General features: G+C 39.1%; 1 protein-coding gene across 1 annotated transcript in view; it reads right to left on the reverse strand.

The window, feature by feature from the left end:
• Positions 1-17,605, reverse strand: part of Thada (thyroid adenoma associated) — a 321,327-nt gene extending 303,722 nt beyond the window's left edge. The window contains 9 exon segments of the mRNA XM_013517530.1: positions 109-203; positions 3,439-3,626; positions 7,388-7,436; positions 7,663-7,695; positions 7,807-7,955; positions 11,972-12,102; positions 14,130-14,224; positions 14,538-14,637; positions 17,458-17,605. Of these exon segments, the coding sequence (XP_013372984.1) occupies positions 109-203; positions 3,439-3,626; positions 7,388-7,436; positions 7,663-7,695; positions 7,807-7,955; positions 11,972-12,102; positions 14,130-14,224; positions 14,538-14,613 (816 nt within the window). The 5' untranslated portion in view covers positions 14,614-14,637; positions 17,458-17,605.
• Between the last annotated feature and the right edge of the window lie 904 nt (positions 17,606-18,509).

Genomic DNA, 18,509 nt, shown 5'->3' on the forward strand with positions numbered 1-18,509 from the left:
AAAATATGTTTTACCTAGGGTTCAATTGGCAACACAGAAAAAACAAAGTTTTTTAAACATATATCTAATCCTCAATAAAGTACCATTCTAAAAAGGAGATATACTCACCAACTCAGGAATATTTTCAGACGGCTGAAACATAGTCTTAATAAAAAGAATAACGGCTAATCCAGAAGTACTCTGAATTGTCTGTAGTAGGTCATCTATTTGGCAAAAAAGCAGAGAGCATGTGTTAAAGCACAGATGCTCCAGACAGTGGAAAAAGTAGATGCTTTGGAGTCAGAGTCCTGTGTAGTTTCCAGCTAGACCACTTCCTAGCTGAGTAGGTCTGAGACATGTTATTTACTAACCTCCAGGTAGCTCCACTTTCTCTACTGTAAAATGGGAAAATATAACTCCACCCGATAAGCTGTAAGCTTAAACGAACAATGAACATGAAGGCTTCCAAGCCCAAGGTATAGATAGATAATAAATGTGAGTCTTTCCTCTCTCCTCCCTCATCTACTCTGTTCCTCTCCATCAACACCTCTCAACACACCTACTGGCAACACACCTGTTCCCTGCCCTCCACCGATGCCTCTGTATCTCAACTCACAGGCAAATACTCTTCTTAAAGAGCTTTCAGGACCTATGTAAAGAAGCTATATCAGGGTTAATCACAGTGCTATCACTGGCACTGCACTCAAAGCAAGTAATTTTGACTAGATATCTACCTTCTTTTTGTCTATCTCCTTTAGCCCGATAATACGGTGATTTATTCAAGCTGGACTAAGAAGTATGAAAGACACCACGAATTATCCACTAAATATCCATTCTGCCCTTCATCCCCTCATAACAAAACTGACCACGGGGCAGTCATGTGCCAAAAAAAGACACGCAATTCCTTAATCTTCTTTGCAACTAAAGGTAGTCCTATGATAGAGTTCAGGCCAGCCCATGTGCCTCTGTCTTTCCCAATTAAAAGGAAAGAACACAGACATGATGTCGGGAGCTACATAGAGCAAACATGAGGCAACAAACACATAGGTGAAAGCCAACATGCTAAAACTACCAAACCAGAAAGGCAGAAAATGTTTGGGTCCTGCACTATCTACAGCAACTCTGGATTACTTGCCGCAGAACTTCTGGTTATACGGGAAGCAAGAGGAAGCACATCCGCTTTCGTTTCTGAAGTCTGGTTTTCTCCTATAGCTAGACATTTAATTGATACATAAAGCTTTAAAATCTGGGAGAACATTGAGTGCCATCAACTTTTCAGAAAAGAAACTACTTCCTATTAAATTCATGTATTCTCTGTATTTCACAGAAGTATTCAGGGTTTTTTTGTTTGTTTTGTTTGTTAGATTAACAAATTCTATTTTAATAAAATCAAAAATCCTACCCAGGCATGGTGGTACATGTCTATAATCTCAGCACTCAAGGAGATTGAAGTAGGAGGATCCCAAGTTTGATCCTAGTCTGGGCAATTTAGCCAGACCTGGTCTCAAAATATGAAATAAAAATATATAGGGTTATAGGTCAGTGTGAATGGGATTCCATTCCAAGTACCCCCCCGCCCCCGCCAAAGAAAACTCCTCTTAAAAACTATATATAAGTTATGTCTAAAAAATAACTTTGATTGCCGGGCACACCTGTAATCCCAGCACTTGGGAGGCTGAGGCAGGAGGATCACTGTGAGTTCAAGACTAGCCTGGGCTACAAAGGGAGCTCAAGGCCAGCTTGAACTGCATAGCGAGACCCTGTCTCAAAAAGACCAAAATAAATAAATAAATAAATAAATAAATAAATAAATATAACTGATTAATTTACCTTTCTTTTTTTTAATATTACCTGAGATCCTAGGCAAAAAGAAAAATGGAAATAATAACTGGACAATAATATACTAGGACTTTTACTAGTTACTACAGTTAAAAACATAAACAAGACACTATTTTATCCCAATCAGCTTACAAAACTAAGAGTTGATTACTGTTTACAAAAAAAAAAAAAAAAAAAAAAAAAAAAGCTCTAAATAGAGCCCATTAACAGTTTTTTAAATTATATTAAATTCTGGCTGGGCATAGTGGTACATGCCTGAAACCCCACACTTAGGAGGCTGAGGCAGGACGATTGCTGTGAGTTCAAGGCTAGTCTGGGCTACATAATAAGTTCCACGTCATCCTGAACTGTTCAGCAAGACTCTGTCTCAAAAAATTAATTAAATTTAACAAAATTATGTTAAATTTATATATGCATTACCACATAGAATTGGAGGTGAAAAGAGAAAGGATAATTTAATTTTTATGGAGGTACTTATGTCTTAGGTATCACTTTTGTTAACACTACTATAATACAAAGAACAGATATAAAAAAAGATCCAAAACTCATAGCTTAATAAATTACACAAGATAATGAGTCCTACACTTACCATCCATGAAAGAGAACTTGGCCACCCATCCCTGAAGGTTAACTCACGTACCACCCTTTCCCAAGCCCTCTTTCTTACTCTGGGTAAGCACCACCCTGACTTCCAGCTAACAATTTCCTCACAGTTTTCAATAGTTTTATCAACTAAATGTGCACTGTTAGACACTATAGTTGTTCTGATTTTTTAAATGTCTTTTAGATGCCACTGATCTACACGTGGGCCCCTTTGTCTCCTTTCACTGCGATCTCTCTGTTGAAGAACTCTGGCCTACAGAGCATCCCAGTCTGGATTCCTGATGCAGTTCAACATAGTATCCCTCCGTCTTCCGTATTTCCTGCAAATTGAAAGCCAACCCAGAGACAGGATCCTTTTCAAATTTGATCCCTTTGGGAAGATGACAGCTGCTGCAACACTCAGGCACATATTACTTGGTTTTTCCTGTTTCTGTAAGTTACCAATTGCTAGTGTGTAATGCTGCCTACATCAAATCAGAGGGTTACAAAATGGTGATACTATATAATTTCATTTCAATTAATTCCTTAGAGAAATTTCCCTGCATCTATTTGGTTTCTTAGTGTACAATTCATACAGACAAAAGCTACATATGAGATATAAAAAAGAATATGACCAGGCTCACAATCAACTGTTGTCATTATCTGAAGATAACAGGTGTTGCTAAGGAAAAAAGTATGAACTACGCTAATCTTTCTAGACCTTGTCTTGACTGCTTCTAAAGAAGCAGTCTTTTCTTTTGCTACTTAAAGTCTATGGCTTTCAGCACTAAGAATTCATGGGTTCTTTTCTGTGAACACAACACACAACACACGCACAAACTTAGAAAAGTCGTTCAACATTATCTCTTGCTAAACTAGTCATTTGAAGGAAAAAAAGCATTAAAACCACGTAATTTACAACCTTTCCCCACTTTTTAAGAGGCTGAGAAAAAGGAAGTTCTACAACTTAGCTAAATATACTTCATACTTTTACTAGGAAAAGCTGATTAATACTCAACATAACCATTGGATACTTACCATCACTTAAAAACTTGGTGAAAATACCCAGCAAGCCACACATACTTTGCCATATGGGAGAACTAGAAGCTTTCCAAAGATTCTCTTGAAAATCTTGCACTTTCTGCACTAATGTCATTGAAACTCTAATGCCTACCAACAAGTCATTCATCAACTGCGTTTGAACAATATGATTTCCAGCAAACTTTCTACAAAGAAGAAAAGACATGATTACATAGAAAATTCAAATAAAAGTGTCATCATTCCCAGCCCTCTCCAAAATAAACGTATTCCTCAACCAAATCACCAAAATCAATTTTTGATTATATTGGACGTTTATGCCTCTACTTCTATTTGCATAAATATTCCAATAATGTAGACATTATTGCAAACTTCCAACACTCTCAACAGGTCTATCTTTCCTAGCCAATGACTAACCTCACTCTCACTTCTTATTTTAGGTTGAATAAGGAATTCAGGAAAATGAGAAAGGAAGGGAGAAGAGGGCAGGGAGGGGAGGGAAGAACAGAATGATACAATTTACAAGCCAGAGATTTAGATCAGCAGCACAGCCTCTGCCTGGCAAACACGAAGTTCTGAGTTCAATTCCCGGTACCAAAAAAAAAAAACCTATTTCCAAACTTGAACATTCCCTCAATCTTAACAGACTTTCCTCACCTGGGCACCAACATGCCACGCTCTTGCCAAGGTGGTAGCAGTTTTCTCAACTCGCTTCTTCCCAGACAACTCAGGGCCTCATATGTGCTGAACAGTTGCTCTACCACTGAGCTACAACCTTAGCCCTCCTCAGCCTCTTTGTCAGAGCCCTGCAGAACTGTCTTTAACCCTCTTCTTCTTGCCATCAATTCTCTCCCCAATGCTGAGCTCATCTGACTCACAATTTCTAAATTATAATCTATATGCTAATCATTTCTGAATTTTTATCTTCAACTCAGACATCTCCAATCCCAGATTTGTATACCTAGCTTAATGTCTAACAAATCTTAATTTATATTCAACTCCAAAACTATTCCACCTGCTGGACTCTCTACCTACAAAAAACATTACGATCATCCCCACCTCCTGTCCTCTTCTTCTCCTCTGTAAGACTACTCTGCTGGCTCTGCCTTCAAAATGTATCTACACTCAGACCGCCTTCACTGCTACCACTTGGCCTGAGGACTCTCATCTCTCCCTCAGATTACTGCAACAGCTTCCAACTGGTCTCTCAGTTCTATCCTTGCATTTCCCAGTCTATTTTTCACAGGAGAACACAGACTGATCCTATTACTAAAACACAAGTCAGAAAACGCACTTTGAGAGTTCCTTAAAATGTCAAGCATAGGATTACCACATGATCCAGCTATTCCACTATTAGGTACGTACCCAAAAGAAGTGAAAATAGGATTTCAAACAAATACTTTTATATTAATGTTTAAAGTAATACATTCACAATAGCCAAAAGATAGAAAAAGGCTAAATCCCCGTCAACAGATGAAGGAATAAACAAAATATAGCATATACATATAACATAATATTCAGCCATAAAAAACAATAAAATTCTGATACATACTACCACACACATAAATCTTGAAAATATTATAATTGAAATAACCTGGCACAAATGAACAAAGATTATGTTTCTATTTATACAAAGTACCTAGAATAGGCAAATTCAAAGAGACAAAAATTAGATGTTACCAGGCACTATAGAGGATAAAAAGACAACCAATTTTCTTTTGGACACACTGAATTTGAGGCAACTATAAAATATCCAACATGAAGCATCTAGGAAACAAGTGACCACATGAATCTACCATTCAAGGAAAAGCTCCAACTTGGAGTGACAATCCCGGGAATCTTGAATAGATAGGCAGTGGCTGCCACCAAAGAAATGATGACTTTAAGCACATACTGGTCAGTTTTCCCACTGCTGGGACAAAATGTCTGACACATAGTGCTCAAAGGAAGAGAGGCTTACGTGGCTTACCCTTCCAGAGATTTCAGTCCATGGTCAGCTGGCTTCAAGAGAGCATGGTAGAAGGGAAGGGTGGAACAAAGCTCCTTCCTGGCAGCCAGGAAGCACAGCACAGGGGAAGAGCACCATAAGAGATCTTCAAAAGCACACCCCAGTGACCCACCTCCAACCAGGCCCCACCCTATATGCACATTCAGTGATGAACGTCAGTGGACTAGCCCCCTGGTAAGTAGAGCACCCCCAAGATCCAGTCAACCTCCATGACTCTCTTAATCAGTCAAACTGGCAATTAAGACTAACTGGCACATAATACAAGCAGAATAAAAAAGATTAGACCACACATTGGTGATGAGCCAAGGAAGAAACATAAAGACAACAGAGAAGGAGCTCCCGGGGAGGCAGGAGACCTCGAATCAAAGACAGCATCCGATTTACTTCTATTCCCTTCTTCACCTCCTTAAACCAGCAGCAATGGGAGTTAAAGCAAAAAGACACAAGCATACAAGAGCAACAAACAAGCAGCAAGACAACAGCAATAATATTCTAGAAGTTATATTAGAGATGGATAAGGGGTAACTGACTTAGCAGAATCAAGAAGGTGAATACTAAGCCAGAGAACAAGCCTAGACACAACCTGGTCGACAGCCCCCAAGCACTCGGAAACTATGGGCAGTAAGTATGCCTGATGTGGAGGAAAATGCAGGGCTGAAACAGGAAAAATGCCCAGAAGTTCACTTCAAAAGAAGAAACTCTGAATCATACCCCCAAGCCAGGATAACCGGCCTACCTTTAGAGAATACAAACAGCACAAGTGTCTGGAAGGAAAACAGCACACATGGACAAGGCAGTAATGCCACACTGCAAACAGGAGAGTTAGGTAAATATACACACAGTGGATGCCAAACACCAAGCTTCAGCTTTTGGCCCTCCGCAAAGAGAATATGAACACAATGGTTTGGACGATTCTTCCTTGACAAATCTACCACCCAAGCAGAGAACTAAAGACACTGACATACAGAGTTCCCCCAAGAAACAGTCCAGCTAGACTAGCACTAAAGTAAAACCTGCAGTCAACCCCGTTATTACAGTTTAGATCTAGAATGTACCTCCAAAAGGCATGTTCAAAGTTGGGGCCTTGGAGGGTGACTGGATCATGGGGACCTGATACTCATTAGAAGACTGATCCATTGATGAGTTCACGGGTAAATGTGCTGTTAGGAGGTAGGGCCTGCGTGACAGAGGTATGACACTGGGGGCGTGCCTCTGGAAAGTGGTCCTCCCTTCACTCTCCGCTTCCTCACTGCCATGAATTAAACAGCTTTCCGCCACCAAGCCTTTCTGCCGCGCTGTTTCTGCCTTGGAGCCAGCTGACCATGAATCCTCGAAGCCAAGAGTCAGATTAAACCTCCCTGCTTTTAAATTGTGGTTGTCGGGCACTGTGTCCCAGAGATGGGACAGCTGACTAACACCCAGATCTATTCTCAGTGCCATGTTTCTCAAGTATGAATACCCAGTCAAGGACCACTAGACTTCTGAGGAAAATTTCTAGCAGGAAACGTAGTGACCAAACCCAGCGCATGGAGAAAAAGCAACTTATAAGAAACAGAAACCATGTAAAGATAATAAAACTTTAAGTGAACAAACAAACAAAAATCAACTAACATTAATATCTTCAGAGAGGCAGTACAGGAAACCACACCCATGAATAAGACAGCATTCAAAAGAGAAGGAACACTCCAAGGTGAGGGAAAGAGCTCTTCCCTTTCTCACTAATTCTCACTGAAATTTACTTGACCTATTAAAATTACATAGCAAATAAGTAGAAAACAAACTTAAATAATCAGGTCTACTACTAATCAAGAAGGGCAGAAACTACACAGAAAACAACACAATCTGAGGCCTTTTTGAGAATTTACTTCGTACAGAGACAAGACACAACTGCAAGTGTGCACTTACACACACACAAGCGGCATGCAAAAATACAGCACTTGCCTATTTTCTTCCAGGATTTCAATTAAACTCTTCCACAGAAAATGAAGCACTGAAAGAAAAAGAATACAATGACAAGTCAGAACTTAAAACTGAGTATTTTAAATCAGTTACCTAAAATGACTGTCATAACAGACAGCTGAAATTATAAGAAGGAGCATGATGTACTTTAGGTGTCTGCAGTACTCCACTCCATCCTAAGAAATGTAAAGAGCCAGCTCCAAAAAGACTCACACAAGCAGTCACTGCTCAGAACAAAATGAAATAATAGGACTTACCATTTTGAAGCAGATTATTAACACTTGCTCTACCTATAAGGGAAAAAAACACTGGTAAGGAGGTTCACTAAAATAGACACCATTTAATGATAATGATTAATGACAGTATTAGTCAGAAAACCTACTAGAAAAGTACTGGCTTACCCAAGTCAAAATTCTCCATACAGGAAGATATATTGTCAACTACTTTCCTATAAGAGTACAGATCAGTAGTATTCAATTCTTCTTCAAGATGAGAAGTAAAACTGTGTATAGCCTCAGTTTGAAAAAATTCAGGTAAGCCATTTAGTGAGCTGGAAAAAGAAGGAAATATTAAAAACCTAAAAAGTCTGTACCAACAGGTATGTGGGGAAGGAGACTCATACAAATTTATGAATAGTGAACTAACTCTTCATAACTACAACTTCACACCACACCGTGGGAACTCCTGGTCTGTCATTTCGCATCTGGTCTTCCTGGTTCCATCTTGCCTCCCTCTTAGCTCCCAGTCTGTACTCAACAGAACAGCCGGAGGGGTGATACTAAAACACCACGCCACAGTCATCTGTCAGGGTTCAGGGGGACTGATTCCAGAAACACCCCCCATACCAAAGTCCAAGGACAGTCAAGTCTCCTATCACAATCTGTGCAGTCTCCTGCACTCTTCAGATCACCCCTAGGTTACTTTTAATACCTCATGGAACATAAATGTAATATAAACACTATATTTTTAGGGAGTAATAACAAGGAAAACAACTCTGTGCATAATCAGTTTAGATGCAATTTTTAAAATATTTTTGATACATGCTTGGCTGAATGCAGAACTCACAGATATGGAGGCGCAACCATCTGCCTAAAAGCCAGCCACAACTTCAACGTAAGTGCACACCAACGAAGACAGCTTACAGTGACTTAAAGGCCCTGTGCAATCTGCCCTCCCCTTTAGCTGTGATCTGTTCGCTTAACTCTAGCTATATGGCCTTCCCATCTCCTGTCCTGATAACATGCCAAAGTCTTCGTGCGTATGACAGTACCTCCTTCACTTGAACACTTCTCTCAAATACCCAATAATCACTGCCCCAGACTTCGAGGGTCAACCGCAGACACACCCTCATTCGCTCCGAGTGAAGCATATGTGCAGGGACCCCCTTTCACACTAACTCTCTCCGCTCTCGGCTCTCTTTCTCCCCTCTGCTTTCTTTTCTCCGTAACTCTAGTATAAGCTAACGTCCTGCAGGTGCTGCGCACTTATTTTGTCTAGTTTCTATCTTCTTGGAATGCAACCCCACTCTAGACTGTTTTATTCATTATATCCCCAACGCCTACAAGAGTACTTGGCACACAGTGTGCAGACAATAAAAAATTACTAAATGGATAAATTACTTGCATAAGTTTTACCTCTAATCTAAGCCAAACCTACTTGGCTTCTTAAAAATTTGAACCATTTAAAGGTTTTCTGGGGGAAAAAAATCAAAAATTAGAATTTTTTTTTTTGGTTTTTTTCTCCTGTACCAGGAACCGAACTCACGACCTTGCACTTGCCAGGCAGGCGCTTTGCCGCTGAGCTAAATCCCCAGCCCCCAAAATTAGAATATTTTTAAAAAGAGTCAGCAGAGAAGTAACTTACTCCACTAACTAATTAAACCATACCATCAAACTCCAGTAAATATATAATGTGGGGTCAGTATATTAACAAGTCTAAAATCCATCAACTCCATGTTTACACTGAAACAAATAACAGTGGTGACATCCTAAATATGTACAGAAAGATGGGCTATCCACAGTTGGGGGTGAAGTGACTTCTATGTCATTACTACACTATACTCAAAACTTAATTCCAGATGGATTCACAAGTCCAACAACAACAAAATTATAAGATAAGCAAACAGTTTTGAATAATCTTGCGTTAAAGAAACCACACCAAAACAAGGCATGAAGTTCAGAAATCTACACAAAGAAGATTATCAGTAGAACTGATAACAAGAAAATTTTTATTTTTATTAAGACATCATCAAGATAGTCTAAAGTAGGAAAGTCAAGGAATAATTTTACACACATTCCATATAAAATTCTTGTAAGTCAAGAAAAGATACTAGCAAGAAAATGTACAAAGTCTATGCAATGATTAAGATAGTCAAACTCCACACATTAAAAATGTTCATTCTAGCCAGGTATGGTGGTACACACCTATGATCCCAGCACTGGGGAAGCTGAGGCAGAAGGATTGCTGTGAGTTCGAGGCCAGCCTGAGCTACATAGTGAGTTTAAGGTCAGCTTGAACTACATAGTGAGACCCTGTCTCAAAAAACACACACACACAAAAGAAAAAGTTCGCTCTTACTAGTAATTGGGGAAGTGCAAATTATAACAAGATAGCATGTCACATCTTTAGATTCTAAAACATCTAAAGATGATATTAGCTGGGCATGATGGTGCATGCCTAGAATACCAGCATTGTGGGAGGCTGAGGCAGGAGGAATGCAGGTTTAAGCCCAGCCTGGGCACAGCAAAACCCTGTCTCAAAGATTAAAAATAAAAAGGCCTGGGGATGCAGGTGAGCATGAAGGTCCTGGGTTCAATCCCCACTAACACAAAAAGAGGGAAGGGAGAGAAAGAAGGGAAGGAAGAAGGAAGGAAAGAATTACAAGTGCTAGAAAGATCTTTAAAAAAAGCATACTATACTGCTGGTAAAAGCATAAACTGGAATAGCTTCTGGGATATACAATTTAACATATGTATAAAAAATTTAATAAGTATTACTTTTGGTCCTACCTAAATGAATTCTCTCACATAAAAACACACACATAATTACACAGATAATTAAGATAACTACTGCAGCACTTAAAAACTATCTTTCAATGGGGAAATGATTAAATAAACCATTTAAGATATACTATGATATGTATTTTGGTATATCCATAATATGAAATATTGAAACCTCTTAGGAAAAAAAAAAACTATTGGTAGAAATGTAAAATGTTGCATCATGGCAACAGTATAGCAGTTCCTTAGAAAATTAAAAACAGAATTACCACACAATCCAGCAACCCCATTTCTGAATATGCATCCAAAGAAGTGAAAGCATGATCTCAAAGAAATATTTGCACACGTTTACGATAATACCAATCACAACAGCCCACAGGTAGAAGCAACCCAAAAGCCCCTCAGTGGAGAACAAAGAAGAGTGGTATACAGATATACAATGGAATATTACTTAGTCTTATAAAGGAAAGAAATTCTGTCACATGCTAGAACACCAATTAATCTTGAAGACATTATATTTAATGAAACAGGCCAGTCACATAAAGATAAATATTCCACTTATGTTCCTAAAGTAACCAATTTTTAAATTTTTATTTCTTCCTAGAACTGAGGATTGAACTCAAGGCCTTCACAATGAGCTACATCTCCTCTTTTTTTTTTTTGAGACAGGATCTCTCAATAAGACACCAAATTACCGAGCTGGGATCAAACTGTGAGCCTCCTACCTCAGCTTCCCAGAGTACAGGGATTATAGACATGCAACAGAAAACAAAATGCCAGGGGCTAGGGAAGGAAAAACTGGGGAGTTGCTAATGAGTGCAGAGTTTCAGTTTTATAAAATGAACAGGTTCTAGAAACCCTCTGTAAAACAATATAAATACACTTAATACTACTATACACTTAGGAAGGAAAATATTAAGGTCTGTGGTTTTTGCTTCAATTTTCTAAAAGGACTATACCAGGATGAAACTATCTCTAAGATGTTCTTTAGTTTAAAAAAAAAAGTAGCCAAAGAGCATTATGTAGAGTGTGACCACATTTATATACATAAAAAAAAAAATAAAGACTAAAACAGAACAAACTTTTGCTAAGCCCAAAGGAAAGGTCAAGAAAGAAAGATCCCAAAATATTAAGTGACAACCTTTTAAGGAAAATGAGAAAGGCCAGAAATGATGAAATACATGCCTCACCATTGGGTACACTTCAATACTGCTTGAAACTTTTGCATCAACTATGTATTCTCATATTACATGTGTCAGAACAGCTAGCAGAAATAGAGAAAAAAAGTACCAAGATGACAGATTGAAACAAAAAATTAGCAAATTATGGCCCACAGATCAAAGCCCACATTGCCTACTTTTTAAGGCCTGTGATCGAAGAAGGCTTTTTACATTTCTAAAGAAATGGACGGATGGATAGATAGAAAGATAGATAGATAAAGAGAAACAAAGAAAAAATTATATGAATGAAATTTTTAAGGATATATCTCAGTTCAGTTTTATCAAAACAGGAAAGGAGCCTTAGTTAGTTTTTCTAACACCCGACTTTCCTTCCTTGTTATCCTTACCTTGCCAGTACTTTCTTCAAGGGGTTCTTTAGACTCAAAGAATAATAAATGCCTGCTAAAATGTCCAAACAGCTCCGAATAGCCGGATCACACACACCATTTGTATCTGCCTTCTCCAGTAAAGGCACAATCTATAATGCAAAAATATTGAAAGTAATGTTTTCTAATATAAGTACAGTATTGTAACATGGCTACAAATACTCTTTTAAGTCTCAATTATACAGTGAAATTTTTTCCATGCTACATTGTTAAGGATACTAATTTAAACACCTATTTCACCACTTATCAACCTTTTTAATTCATGCCCCTATCTCTCTCCTTACCTTCCAGACTGATCTCCACTGAGAATCACAGACCTATTATTAGCTTATAGACAAGTCTGTGGCAGTCTTTAAAAATCAGTTACACATTTAATTGCTTTTCTAAAAATGTATTATGCAAGCTCAAATGATAAATACAAATTTTGAAATACCAATAAGGACAATCTTTATATTTTAAATTAACTTTTAAATTGCCTACTAAAGAGTTGTGAGGCTTTAAATTAATAGAAGTAACTTTTAAAAATTTATCTCCACAAAAAATGCATAATTATTTCCTATCCTATCGATTTACTATTCTAATTATGGTGGAAGCCTGAATATGGTTTCTATTGAGGTGTTTTTTTTTTTTTAATTGTAAAGAGAGTAGTAAATGAGAAACAGATAAACAAAAAAATAGAACAATAGCAGCATACCAGTATCACAATCATAAACAAATCAAAGCAAGAACATTTAAAGTGATACAGGGTTTCAAGACAAAATAATATGAATTAACAGTGGTTGTTACATTACATATCGCTATCCTCAACTACATTGCTCAGATTACCAGATATAAGAATGGAAGACTGCTCAAACCATTAATGAGAATAAGAAAATAATTATTAGATAAAACATTAGAGTTAATACAGAGTTTCACTAGACAAGATGGTAGGAGTTCACCATTGTAATTCCACTGCATATTGTGACCTACAAATCAGGTGCTCAGATTACCAGACATAAGCATGCAAAATCCATAAGAACATAAAAAATTGTAAGCATTAACTGTTCATTTCAATACACCATCAGACATCAGCAATACAGTTATCGCAGCCACTCATATATATATTTATATTTTGTTTTCCTTCTTTCTTTTTTCTTCTTTCCCTCACCCCAGTCACTCCTTCCTTTGAGCAATTTCTTTCCCTTTCCTATCATCTATTGTACGTTTTCAGTTTTACCTAGTCTTTCAGGTTCCTACACCAAGAAGACATGATGTTTACACACGCGGGTCTGATTTATTTCACTTATGAGTATGGTCTCTAGTTGCATCCATTTACCTACAAAAGCCTTGAGTTTATATTTTTTTATAGATGAGTAATACTCCATTGTATAAAAATACCACATCTTTTTTATCCATTCCTCAGTGGATGGGCATTTGAGTTATTTCCAAGATTTAGCTATAACAAATTGTGCTACTATAAACATGGGTACACATATATCACTGTGGTATGATGTCTTTAATTCTTCTGGGAAAATACTCAGAAGGGGAACAGCTGGGTTAAATGTGACTTCCAATCCTACTTTTGTGAGGAATCTCTACAGATTTCCACAATGGTTTCACCAATCTACACTCCCACCAGCAGTGGAATGGGGTTCCTTTCTCCCCACAGCCTCTCCAGCATTTGTTATCGGTTGATTTCTTGATGATAGCCATTCTTTCTGGAGTGAGATGGAATCTCAGTGTTGTTTTAATTTGCATTTCTCGAATGACTAATGGTGTTGAACATTTTTTCATGTATTTATTCGCCATTAGTATCTCTCCACTTGAGAAGTGTGTATTCTGAGGTTTTAAATAAAAGGATATCACACAATGAACAGAAAGGAAAAATTTAAGTCTCTGGTGATAAATTAATATTAAATGTTTGAAGTCAAAAATTGTGAATTAATTTTTTTTTTGAGATAGCATCTTGCTATGTAATTACAGAGCCCAGGCTGGCCTCAAACTCACAGTGATCCTCCTGTCTCAGCCTCCCAAATGCTGGGATTACTGGCCTGTGCCACCATACCTGGCTCAGTTAATTTTAAAAATCTACAATAACCTGATAATCCTCAAGATCTATCCATGTACAATTCAGCCTTACCTGTTTAACATAATGGATTTGTGATACTCCATCCTTGAGTTGTACACAATGTAACAGCAAAGAAGCTAAATTCTTCCCTTCCACATCAGCAAAAGCTGTACAACACACATACATATACACAAAAAAACATGATTTAACAATATGTAAACACAAGTTTAACTTTATTATGCACTCTACAAAATTTTTTAAATTATGAAACAAAACAGCAAGTTAAACATAGTCTCAGATGGACATTTAAGAAAACCATTTGACATCCAAAACTGAAGGCAATAAATATCAAAAAATAACTTCAATCAATTTCAATCAACAAATATCAAAAAATATTGTGTGCTTTGGGTCTCAGAGATTAAAATACCCTGCTTACAAACTGGAAAATACATTAAATGGGTAAAGTCAGAAATCACCCACATCTCAAAGTTTCGAGGTCCTGATGACGAACAGTCAATGCAGCAACTTGTATTTCTCTCTTCTTCTTTACACCCATTTTAAACAGAATTAACAGCAGTCCCTGAAAGAAAGAAGAGTTTAATGCATTAATGCACTGTCTAGTAGAGGGTTTCTCAAAACCAACACTATTGATGTGTTAGGCAGATAATCCTCTACTGTGGGGTGCGGTCCCACTCTCTGCAGGACGGTTACAGCTCTTCTTGGCACTGGCACTACATGCCACAGGCACTCTCCCCACAACAACTGTGATAACCAAAAATGCTTCCCCACATTGTCTTGTGGAGCAAAACTGCCCCAGGTTGAGAATCACTGATCTAAGGACTTGGACCTTGAAAAAAAACCTTTTTGTAAGGTCAAGAAAAGTTATTATCATCTAAAGTTACTTTTACCTATTACAACACATCTTTGTATTTTAAAATACAAAAAACCTTCATCTTAGCAAATAAAGAAATCAACAGTTTTCAAAAAATAAATTGGACCAAACTAACCTCAGAGGCTTGTCAGATGGACAGAGGAGGAGGTGCTACTCTACCTTGCTTTTAGCAAAATATAAAGGAAACTTTTCATGAGGTTGCTTGTAGTTAACAGATCAATGGCTTCATAATAGCCTGAAGAACCTTACTCAAAGCCTACACAATAATAATTCCATGTTATCTGGAAAGAAGTCACTGGGGAGATATCACACGGCTTTTGTCATGTACTTAGCATTTTTAGCAGTGTTTATGATGTAAACATCAGAGCACATAAAATAATGCACTTAGACAAAATGGAGAGGACAAGCTGAAGGATGGAATCGACTCAGTGAACTAGAAAAATAAGCAAAATGAAGTCTACCAAGATGAAACAGAAATGTAAAATGTTGTATTTAAAGTAGAAAAACACATATACACAGAGAAATACAGGACAAAGTGCTAAAAGGAAGTGAAACTTGAAACAGCCCAGTATGTCAGCCAACAGCACAAGACTACTAAGAGCCACTTGAGAAGCCGGCCACATCGAAGATGAGCGTGATTCCTCAGTCAGGTGAGGACAGGCCACACGCAGAGCGTGGAAGATGGATGCAGGGATGGATGCACACTTGAAGGAGCCCAACAACGGACCTTCCAAGGGACAACAAGACCTCTGAGGGGTCGGGAAGAGCTACTCTTTCAGGATACAGAACAGTTAAACAAAAAGAGTTTAGCCTGGAAAAGACAGGACACATCCCTTAAAATAGTTGCTGAGCTACTTTATAGAAAAAGCCTTAGTGAGAGGGCAAACTTCACGGTGACATATTTTAGCTCAAATTAAAGTAAGAACTCTGTGGTCCAACATAGCAATGATCCACCTGGAAACAGAATTTCCCAACATAGAAATATCCAAGCAGAAGGTGACAACACAACACACATGTCCTGGACTCCTGATCCGGCCTCCCACGTGCTCCCCTTATTTCTACCCCTGCCTCTGAAGAATCCATTCTCTTCCATCTTTTCAATGTTTTCAATGAAATTTTTACTTTCTGCCTAAAACTTTCCAAGGGCTTCTAGCTACACCTTCATAAAATCCAAAGTTGAGACTCCGGTATTCAAAGCTTTAAATAGTCTGGCTCTGGCTTTCTCTGCTATTCATCTCAACCTCCCAACACACACACAAACTTACCACACTCTCAGCCCTTAATCTGCTATTTACCACCTTAAGACCCTTTACTACCTTAAGATCCTTTGCACTTCCCAATGTTTACTCCCATCTAACAGGGTTTATTATGCCCAGTCTGCCTAAGAACGCTCACTCCACCACGTCTTTGCAAGGCTGAGCTTCTCATTATTCAGGCTTCTGCTCCAACACCACCTCCTCCTAGAAGCCTGTCCTAACGACTGCTGAGGCACATACACACTATCCCTTTACTTTCTTTAAGGCCCTCTCACTACCTAAAATTATACTAATCTGTACTCTTATGTATTCTCTTTCTCTTCAAGTAGTAAACTTCATAAAGGCAGCAACTTTGTTTTGTTCAGTGTTTTAACTCTCAAGTCCTAAACAGTGCCTGGCACATGATAGGCGCTTAATAAATATTTGGTGACTAAACAAATGAATTGGCAAACATTTGCGAGAAAGCTGTAGAAGGGATATACACCTTCAAAGGCGGGAGGGTAAGCCGCCTGTTATCTAAAGTACATTCTACAGCTAACTGACAGGTTAGTCCTGACACTAAAGAATGTATTGTCCTTTTGCATGTAAGAAATCAGTAACGGCAGGTGAGCAACACTTAAACCAAAAGTAGTAATCAAAATGGACGCTAGAAAGTCACTGACAGGATAGGAATTTGAAGTCACATATTAGATTTGGGGAAATAATTAGGGTTCATTTCCCAGGAAAGTGACCAACACACAGTGAGAAGGGACTGAGGAAGGTAACTGGGAAAATAATTCTCCGGTGAACTGTGCAGGAGAATGTTTCTGCCACCCTCAAGACTACACAAAAATAGACTCGGCAATCATGCGTGCTCAACTGAACCCTAAACGTGTAGGGTTCTGCCCCAAGTAAGGAAAACCCCGTCCCCGCCAACGTCCTGATTAAGCAGCCACAAGGTGCCCAGCACATTCATTCTACTTGTGGGTCTCACTTATTGCTTCCCTTCTGCTGGCTGCTTCCCTCCCATCTCCATCCTTCGGAGTCCCACAAACACTATCTGGGCATTTCCAACCACGTGGAGTCCAAGTGACAGGTGAAAAAAGTGGTTAAAGGGCAGTCTCCATGGAGACCGAAGCGACCGGAAAGCAGTTTCACAGTCCCCAGGGAACTGGTGGGACTCTCCACCCGGCCTTAGCAAACCCGCCCGGCCGGGCAGCGGAGAGTCCCGCGCTATTGTGGGTCTGGCAGGCAAAGTGCCTGTGAGCCAAACCTCGTGGCCGTGGGTGTCTTGAGTAGAGTTGCAGCTATCTCGGCGCGTCCCGGAAGCTAGTAGAGTCTACGACGTCTCCACGGCTCACAACGTGGTTGACTACCGGGTCGTGGCGAAGGGAGGCCGGCCTGGGACCCGGAAGAGGAAACATCGCGAGAACAGACGGAATACAGTTCCTCCAATTAAGACCCTGGCATGGTGACGTCACTGGGCTGGGACGGTTACGAAAATTTGGTCAGACCGCTCTTCGCGGGTAGTGCAGCCACCTTGTCTACCGCCTCTGGGCGGCCTAGGCTGAGGCATCTTCACCCCTGGATGCCTGGGAAGCACCCTTCTCTCCGTCCCAGCATTCTACTCATTTCACCCACTGTAGAGACCCGGCGAAAAACTACCTTACCTTCGGGCCCTGGAAACGGGGTGCCCAGCGACTTTACAGGCTTTTTGAGCCGAAGCCGAGAGACTCTGGGCGAAAATGTGAAGCATTCGAATAAACTTAACGAATGGCAAAGTGCGTTTATTCATTCAGTAGCTGGTTAAGGAACAGTACAGAGCGTTGCCTGTCGCTATCCTTGGAAGTCGCCCCTAAAGGATACAGATCGCAGCTTCTACAGACTGTCACCCCATTCAGCCCTTTAAAAAAATGAAAACTGTGCTGAGACTGCGCTGGACACTGTGACAGGGGACAAGATCAGAATATTGGCATGATGCTCTTTTGAGCACTGACTGAGGAAATTAAAACATTCCAGGAGCCTAACGATATAATCGGATTGATGACTTCAAGCTTTTAATCATTACTTTTCTGAGTTTTATATCACTTTGCTCTATTTTTCTTTGGATGTACTTATCTCGTTTACTGTCATACAGTATTCCATCGCTTAATATACCGTACTACGTTTACATATCCACTGTAGTACCTCTGGGCATTTGAATTATTTTCAGCTATTACTCTCGATGCTGATGTGAATTATTTTATGAGTGTCAACCGGTTGAGTGTATACAGAACTTCCTCTACGACAGTTTTTTCCCAATAGTTTTATGACTGGGACTGATAT

The sequence above is a fragment of the Chinchilla lanigera genome, unplaced genomic scaffold, assembly GCF_000276665.1.
Source record: "Chinchilla lanigera isolate Chin_1 unplaced genomic scaffold, ChiLan1.0 scaffold00040, whole genome shotgun sequence".
In the NCBI taxonomy this organism is placed as follows: domain Eukaryota; kingdom Metazoa; phylum Chordata; class Mammalia; order Rodentia; family Chinchillidae; genus Chinchilla; species Chinchilla lanigera.